The following is an 8,899-nucleotide window of genomic DNA, read 5'->3' as shown; positions in this document are numbered from 1 at the left end:
CGACGGAATAAAAATTTTCGGATTTCATCGCAAAACCGTCGAATTCTGTCGTAATTTTTTTGCGACGGAATTCCGTATCTAATGAAAGTTTTCTTGTAGTGCACGTCGCCGTTTTATGTGATTCATATGTTTCCTTTATTTAAATAAAAAAAACATCCATTATGTTCAGACTTGTCATATTTGTTTGACTCCATGCATATCATGCACGTCCAACCATCCATACATGTCAAAGGCTATAACTGTCCAATAATCCACCGTAACTTCATCACTGAAAAAATATTAAAAATTCGTAATGCTTCACGTTCTATTTTATATATTTCTTATCAGATTCTCGAAAACATTCGTTCATTTGGTGCGAACCACTATATATACTAGTTCTTAGAAATGTCCGGGGTACATTTCAGTATGTCTTTTTCCATTCTTCATATTCTTTTCTCGATTTTTCAGTATATAAACTATATACATATATATATAGATATATATATTCGATATTTGATTTCAATCCATAATACGATTGAAATTATTTCTCAATAGTACATTCACATGGTTTAAAGGAAACCAATGCTTTATTTAGTTGGCATGTTCAGGTTCAGTACCAAGGAACATGCCTGCCCTAAGTGCATATTATAAACCACACCAACTTTAGAATATATATATATATATATTCAAGACCGTGCAAACCGGTTTTCGGTTAAGACCACTGAGTGAGGACCGGTACAAGCTGAAGCGGTACTTTCTTGGAGATGACGATACCAAATGATTCTTCAAGATCAACGTCTTCCATCTTCATTCCATCGGGAAGCTTCCAATCGAACCGGTAAAGAAGATTCATAAGAGATAATTGTACCAAAGCCATACCCAATCCTAAACCGGGACACATCCTCCTCCCACCACCGAATGGTATCAGCTCGAAGTTCTGACCTTTGTAGTCTACATTGTTATCCATAAACCTCTCGGGGATAAAATTATCTGGATCTTTCCATACATCGGGATCATGATGGACGGCCCGTGCATTGATCTGGATTCGTGTTTTCTTCGGGATTTCATAGCCGTTGATCTTCATATCTCTCATTGCTTCTCTTGCGATCAAAAGCGGTACAACAGGACTCATTCGAAGTGTTTCTTTTATTACCGATTTCAGATAGTCGAGATGTTCCATGTCTTCTTCGGTGATGTTGTCTTTGTCCGTGACACGTTCTCTGATTTCGGCTTGCACTTTCTCCATAACTCTAGGGTTTCTGATCAAATGTGTCATCGCCCATGTCACGGTTTGGGCAGAAGTATCTATCCCGGCCAGGAGTATGTTCTGGAAATCGAAACCAAAACACTAATTAATGCTTCATATGATAATTCTGATAAATAATTATTTCCTAGGTACTTATGTATCCATGCATCGATTTGACATTGCATATATATCACTTTTACTTCTTTATGAAGTGGTAGACATCATCAATGAAAACAAAAAGAGAAGAAACTTTGTTCTTTACCACAAGGATGGCTTTGATGTGGTCTCGAGTAAGCGTGAACTCCCCGAATCCGACTTGTTCCCTCTCCATCTTGAGAAGCAAATCGATGATATCTTCTTGTCCATCTTTGTTCTCACGTCCTAGATGAAGGTTGATCGCTTCTTCGTAAAAGTCATCGAGTTCGCGAAAAACTTTCTCGCATTTGGCGTGTAATCCCGTGAATCTATCGATGATCCAACCGAAATACGGGAAGAAGTCCGCTGCCGGAAAACTCCCAACCACCTCCATGGCTCGGAAAACCACTTCCTCGTACTTGTCCTCGAGATTGCTCCCTCTAAGATTCATACCGAAACCAACCCTACATATCACACTTCCCGACAATCTCATCAACTCCCGGTTAAAATTAACCGGAGTTTTGGATAGACCCGATTGGTTGAGGAAGCCGACGAATGAAGCGACTTCTTCTTGCCTTATGTGTCGAAACGATTGGACCCTTTTCGAGCTGTAGAGTTCGACAACGCTCATCTTTCGTAGATCTCTCCAGTAATCGTTGTAAGGCGAAAAAACGAGATCTTTGTTGTCGTAAGTGAATCTCGAGGAGTAAGTCAACACGGGACGAGAGCAACAATCCAGGTCGTGCGTTTTGAGAAGCTCTTTCACGGTCTCTCGGGATGATGCCACGACCATCGGCGCGCTTCCTAACTTTAGGTACATGATCGGACCGTACTTCTTCGACAACGTGGACAGGGAAAGGTGAGGCTGTGGTCCAAGCTGATGCAGATTTCCTATTATGGGAAGACCTCTTGGTCCGGGAGGGAAGTTTCTTCTGCGTTTTCTCACCTTCTTCTCGACCAGAATCAAGCTGAAGACCATGCATAGAATGACGATCCACCAACTCATCTTTTTTGTGACCTAGTTTAAGAAGGTTCATTATTATTATTATTATTATTATTATTATTATTATTATTATTATTATTATTATTATTATTATTACTACGACGACTAGGGATGTCAATTGAGTTGGTCCAACCCATTTGGGTCAAATCCATTTGGATTTGAAGGATAAACGGGTTGGGTTGGGTCGATCCGTTAATAATAGTGGATGAGTTGGGTCGACCCATTAAACCTGTATAAACCATATAAATCCATTTTTATATTCACAAATTACTTATATACATATAACTATTAATATGTATATTCATATAACCTAGAAATTATCATTTTCATATTCGATTTGGTTTATCCATTCAATAAAAATATATATATAACTGGATATTATATTATATTTATGGAGTGGGGTATTGGGTTGACATGTTTTTATTGTTCCGGCGATTGCCGAGGAGAGCGTCCTTACCCACGTGTGTGATGCACACGTGGAGATGATTTGACGGTACGGTTATTACTGAGAGACCCGATGGGTCGAGCTATGACTTGTGTACATATGTCCTGGACTGGTGAGACCAGATCCTTGCGGTATCCTATGTGTGCGATGCACATAGAGATGATTTGACGGTTATATCCGATGATACATCATGCGGACTGAGTGTGTGTGATAAGTGAATTACTTGTGCGATTGAGTGAATTGTGTTTCCTGGCATGAAGTGTGTATATATGTATACACTTATATCTAGTGTATGTATAATATTGATTGTGTTTGGCCATTTGCCATTTGAGTATGATCTTCGGGTTTAACCCGAAGTACTCACTAAGCATGTAGCTTAGGACGTTGTTATGCAACGTTTCAGCTCGAGATAGCGCAAAGAGGAGCGTTGGATGGACATAGTAGCGCCAGGAGTGTGAGGAGGAAGACCGAGAAGATTTAGGTTGGAGTTACGCAGATTCCTGTTTCAAAAAGATTGGTAGTGTCGATTTATGAGTTTTGTATTTTCCGATAGTTACACTACCGTAATTGCATTTGTCTCCGCTGCATATGTATATAAATTGAGAATTTTTAAATCCCGCGTATTTTCGGTAATTGTATTTATTTTATTTTTGTCCATGTGGCACAACTCGTGGTTTTCGCGGGACACGGGTTTCGGGTGTCACAGTTCGGCTTTCCGCAGTTGTAGCAATTTCCTTTCAATTTCTTGGCTTTGGAAGTCTTCTTTACAACTCGTGGTTTTCGCGGGACACGGGTTTCGGGTGTCACAGTTCGGCTTTCCGCAGTTGTAGCAATTTCCTTTCAATTTCTTGGCTTTGGAAGTCTTCTTTTTGTTTTTGAAATTCTTCCTCTTCTTTCCCGTACTGGGTTCTGCAAGGTTAACTTTGCCTTCAATTGCCTTTTTGTCGCTTTTGACTTCAGCTCGGCGATTGTCTTCCTCTATCCGAAGTCTCACGATCAAGTCTTCAAGCCCCATCTCTTTGCGTTTATGCTTGAGATAGTTCTTGAAATCTTTCCACAACGGTGGCAACTTCTCAATGATAGCAGCCACTTGGAAAGATTCACTCAACTTCGTTCCTTCAGAAATGATTTCGTGAAGAATGAGTTGTATTTCTTGCACTTGGTTGATCACCGACTTGGCATCAACCATTTTGAAGTCGAGAAACTTTCCGACAACAAACTTCTTTGTGCCAGCATCCTCCGTTTTTTATTTCTTCTCTAAGGATTCCCAGAGTTCCTTAGCCCTCTTGAATGGACTGTATATATTATACAGCGCATCATCCAATCCATTTAACACATAGTTTCTGCATAGAAAATCTCCATGAATCCATGCATCATATGCATTCTTTCTTTATGTGTTGGTTTCTTCATCTGAAACCACAGGTGGTTCCTCAGTGAGGAAACGAGCCAGATTAAGAGTGGTCAGATAAAAAACATCTTTTGTTGCCACCTCTTAAAGTCCACACCATTGAACTTCGCTGGCTTTTCCCCTTGTGCAGGAACAGATCCTACCGGGGTTGTTCCTTGGGCAGAAATAGATCCTACCGGAACGCTCAATTGTGCAGGTACAATTCCTTGTCCAGGAATAGACCCTAGTGGAGCACTTAAAGCACTATCCATGTCTTATAGACACAAATTTCGTCTTGAGATTGTTGAATCCGACGATGTGGGATTCAGAAGTTCAAACAGAATTTCCAAAAGAAAGAAAATTTTGAAGTGTGTTAAGTTGAGGCTTGTGTTATACACAATCTCCTCAAGACGAAATTGCCCCGTTATCAAATGGTTACGGTTTATGGCAATCGTCTCCAAGATACAACGACTTACGATTCTACAAAAGCACCACCTGCTTTATAGAATCCAACGAACTACGAAAGTTCGGAACTATAGAGAAAAAGGTTTTGGATTATTTTTTCTGAAAGGAAAAAGACACTCAGAAAATAATGGGATGCAGAAAATGATCCTATGGGTGCCCTATTTATAATATTCGGGGGTTGCTACGAAAACATGTGAAGGAAGAGGCTGTTATATCCAAATCATTCCAAAAGGAAACGTTTTGTCAAGAACGCATTGGTTCGAAGCCCAACCGTTCCACATCGACGTGCAACTTTAAATTTTAAATCCCACATCAAAACGTTTTTATCTGGATCGAAAAGTCCCGAGTAAATCATTCCAAAAGGAAACGTTTTGTCAAGAACGCATTGGTTCGAAGCCCAACCGTTCCACATCGACGTGCAACTTTAAATTTTAAATCCCACATCAAAACGTTTTTATCTGGATCGAAAAGTCCCGAGTGGAACTTTCAATTCAAATTTTAAACGTTCCGCTCAGGGAACATTGCTCGTTTTCTCCCAAAGAGGAAGAAGTGGGACCAATCATTTATAGCTTTAGTCAACCTTGAGCTTGAACATTGTTGACTCAAGGGGAGCTCTTTTTATAAGGAAGATCCTTCCTTCCTCTTGGCCAAAACTTTAGATGTGGGACAAACACACATATAAGGAAGCTTCCTTCCTTGTGCTTTGTCATTTTTCCAATGTGGGACAAATGTTCTTTTTCCACATTTTTACATTTATTTTGTATAAATTAATTTCTCATTCACCACAAATTGGTTTTAAGAAATTAATAACATTTGCCCAAAATTTCTAACAACTGCAGGTACAAGCAATAGAAGCGAAAGAAAAGACAAAAATCCCGAAAAAGAACGAGATTCAATGCTGCACACGATCGTGTCACCTACCTTCACACGATCGTGTCTCGTCACCACGAAAACTACCATCGAATCAAGAGTCCACCCGATCGCGTCTCTGCTGCAACACACGATCGGGTCATTTCACCAAGACAAGAGTAATATCGAATGTTCACCCGATCGTGTCTCCTGCACCCACACGATCGATCAAGTCGCGAAAACCTGACTCTAGATTTATAATCCCACACGATCGTGTGATTAGGACGTGTCTCTCCTACTCACACGATCGTGTCACTTACGGGATTTTCGGGAATATTTCCAATCTGGCCAGAAAAGAAAGACTTAACTAGGCCAAACCTCCAAGGAGAGATTCATTCAGATTTTGACCAGAGAAGAGACCTAGAGCATACCAGAAAAGGTGGAGATTATCAGAAAGCAAGAGATTGGAGTAGAAGACGGAGATCACGAAGCCGAGAAATCGACTAATTAAGAGTTTCTTCCTTATTCTATTTTACGATGTTTTGTTGTATGGATATGAATCCTGTCACCTCGATGTTTAGCGAGTAGTCCCATAGTTGTAGGTTAGGGATTTGCTATATAGGGATCTTTGGTTTTTAATTCCAAACTTTTGGATTTGTTATTCCATTCAGTTTATTGAATTGATCTTAATGCATTTGATCTTGTTGGCCACCTGGTTGAATGAACTTAGGGTTTTAATTCACATAGACATATGAGATTATAACCTGGAAATAATTCAATAAATAGAACAGGTATCACATCGGGAGATGGGTATTTGCCTAGGAATCATGATAGTGTTTGTTAATGCATCCAGAGTTTTAGACTATCGAATCGGGAGATTGGTAGGATTAAACTTGGATAGTGAGATTATACTTGGAAGAGTTGATCTCTATCTTAGAGTTTGAATTCGCTGAATTGGATAGATAAACCATTAAGTTTGCATCTTTTGAAAGATCCTTGCATGTAAAGCAATCCCGAAGCCTGCAGTGTTCATCATTCATAGTTTACAGTCGTTTTATCGTTTGTTTTGCTACATTCTCATTCCTACATTATTTTTTTGGATTTAGATTTAGATTTGGATTGTTGTCCACTTTTGTCCCTGTGTTTCCGAATCCTAAATTGTGATTGCAACACATCGCTTCATTCCTACATAGTTGAATTTAAGATAAATCATAAAACATGCGGAAAAAATGGCTTCCGTCGAATGAAACCCTAATATAGGGTTCACGTAATTTAAAAAAAAAAAAATCGGCCTCAAGGGTCTTCATCCCTTTTTTTTTTTTTTCCTTTATGTGAATTTAGGATTTCAAATTGAAACGTACAAAAAAAACAAAGATCTCCAGTTGTAAAAAAAAATCATGTTTAACGCGTTTTCTATCTGTATAACAGCTCTATATGATAAGAATTTCGTTTTTATTTTAATGATTTTGTCATTGGCTCTTGGTCTTTATCATCCGTGACAACGTTACTAACTGTATTAAAATCTTAGAAATTTACTTATAATTTAAGTAGATTCTTAATTCGGATGGGATCCGATAAACATCGGATTTCATTTTTATTTATTTTTACCGTGACCAATTTATAGATTGAAGATATTTATTAGAGATTTAATTTTATTTATAAATGCTTCTTTTTTTAGAATTGAGTTTACAGTTTGAAACTGAATTATGTATTATATATATCAAATTCTGAAATTTTCAAGAAAATCATATTTTTATTCAATAAATATCTCTAATTAAATTGTATATTATATATATCACATTTCCATATATATATAAAATAAAAAACACGTGAATATTTTAGAAAAAAAAACGATTGAAATATATCCAATTGAAAAAATGATTAAAAAGAGAAATTTATTTTTGTGGTTTCACATCTTGCTACGCAGATTTATGTGGTAGATGAATATCACTATTTTCATACGCAGCAAGTAATGATAAAGACACATAGTTTCTTTATCATTATTTATTTAAAGTTAAATAAAATTGAATGGTTAATTATTTCTTTTTTGGATAAGTAAGAATCTATGTGTGTACAATTAAAAAAAAGTTGGCAAATACAGAGAATAAGAGAAACAAAAGTAGAGTTGAGTTCTCTGAAGTGAAGAGGTTTTGTGAATCTTATTAAAAAGCAGAGGAGTATACATCGATTATATACAAGCAATGAAAGAGCTATTCTTCCTCTAATCAAGTTCCTGTAATCTTGGTTTCCATAACTACAAATATACGCAGAGATATGAGAGGATATCATGGGATATTCCAATACGCCCCCTCAAGTCGGAATGCCGGAGGTAATGCCGAGCTTGATGCAGAGTTCTTGGAATGCAGTGTGCGGTAGTGGTTTGGTGAGTGCGTCCGCTAATTGGTCCTTGGAATTCACATGAGATACCCGAAGAAGACCATCCTCAACTTGGCTGCGGACAAAATGGTAGTCAAGTGCTAAATGTTTCATACGTGAGTGGAAGACCGGGTTGGCACTGAGGTATGTGGCTCCGATATTGTCACAATACACAGTCGGCGTGGAAGAGGACGAGTAACCAAGCTCACCAAGCAGCGATACCAGCCATCGAATTTCCGCAGAAGCATTTGCGATCGATCGATATTCAGCTTCCGTGAAGGAGCGGGAGTGACCGGCGAGTTTCTTGGAAGACCAAGATATTGGATGACTTCCAAGGTAGACGATGTAAGCTCCCGTCGACTTAAAGTCCCCGGGATCCCCTGCCCAATCAGCATCACTGAAAGCATGAAGAGTCGGAATGTTAGACGCAGTCAAAGTGATACCCAGATGACGAGTTCCGACCAAGTAGCGGAGGATACGCTTGGCTGCTGTCCAGTGATCAGTGGTTGGAGAATGCATAAATTGGGATAGCTTGTTCACTGCGAAACTAATATCGGGGCGAGTAAGTGACAAGTATTGCAGGCTTCCAATGACAGCTCGATATTCCGTTGGTTCGTCTAAGGGAGAGCCGGATGTTAAAGTGAGGCGCGACTTCGATACCATCGGGGTGGCTACTGGTTTAGCTTCGGACATATTAGCACGGGCGAGTATATCATTAATATACTTCCTTTGGCCGAGAAATAAACCATGCTTTGTACGTGTTGCCTCAACACCTAAGAAGAATGACAATGCCCCAAGATCCTTGAGTGAGAATCGTCCAGCAAGTGTGGCAATAAACTCGTCAATCTGCGTGGAGCAGCTCCCCGTGACAATCAAGTCATCAACATAAACCAACACAAAGATATGAGTTGCCGGAGTTCGCAGTATGAATAAGGAGGCATCGGCTACGGAATTTGTAAACCCTTGCGCTAGAAGAAAAGTCCGAAGTTCAGGGATATTCCAATATGAAGTAGA

At 39.1% G+C, this 8,899-nt stretch overlaps 1 protein-coding gene across 1 annotated transcript; it reads right to left on the bottom strand.

Annotated features, from left to right (window-relative positions):
- Nucleotides 1-547: 547 nt before the first annotated feature.
- Nucleotides 548-2,366, bottom strand: LOC104799010 (cytochrome P450 71B11-like). Its single transcript, XM_010521299.2, has 2 exons — nt 1,488-2,366; nt 548-1,306 (listed from the first exon to the last, which is right to left on the bottom strand). The coding sequence occupies exons 1-2, from the start codon at nt 2,364-2,366 to the stop codon at nt 692-694; spliced, it is 1,494 nt and encodes a 497-aa protein (XP_010519601.1). The 3' UTR covers nt 548-691.
- Between the last annotated feature and the right edge of the window lie 6,533 nt (nt 2,367-8,899).

Source organism: Tarenaya hassleriana, unplaced genomic scaffold, assembly GCF_000463585.1.
Source record: "Tarenaya hassleriana unplaced genomic scaffold, ASM46358v1 Cleome6, whole genome shotgun sequence".
NCBI classification, from domain to species: domain Eukaryota; kingdom Viridiplantae; phylum Streptophyta; class Magnoliopsida; order Brassicales; family Cleomaceae; genus Tarenaya; species Tarenaya hassleriana.
The sequence above is the reverse complement of the archived record's forward strand: the minus strand, read 5'-3'. Positions and strand labels throughout refer to the sequence as shown.

What these genes read in the sequence shown, in the direction of transcription:
- LOC104799010 (XM_010521299.2), bottom strand. Translation starts at nt 2,366, where the DNA reads ATGAGTTGGTGGATCGTCATTCTATGCATGGTCTTCAGCTTGATTCTG. An exon ending in ACATCAAAGCCATCCTTGTG is followed by an intron (nt 1,307 to 1,487) that starts GTAAAGAACAAA and finishes TTCGATTTCCAG; the next exon opens with AACATACTCCTGGCCGGGAT.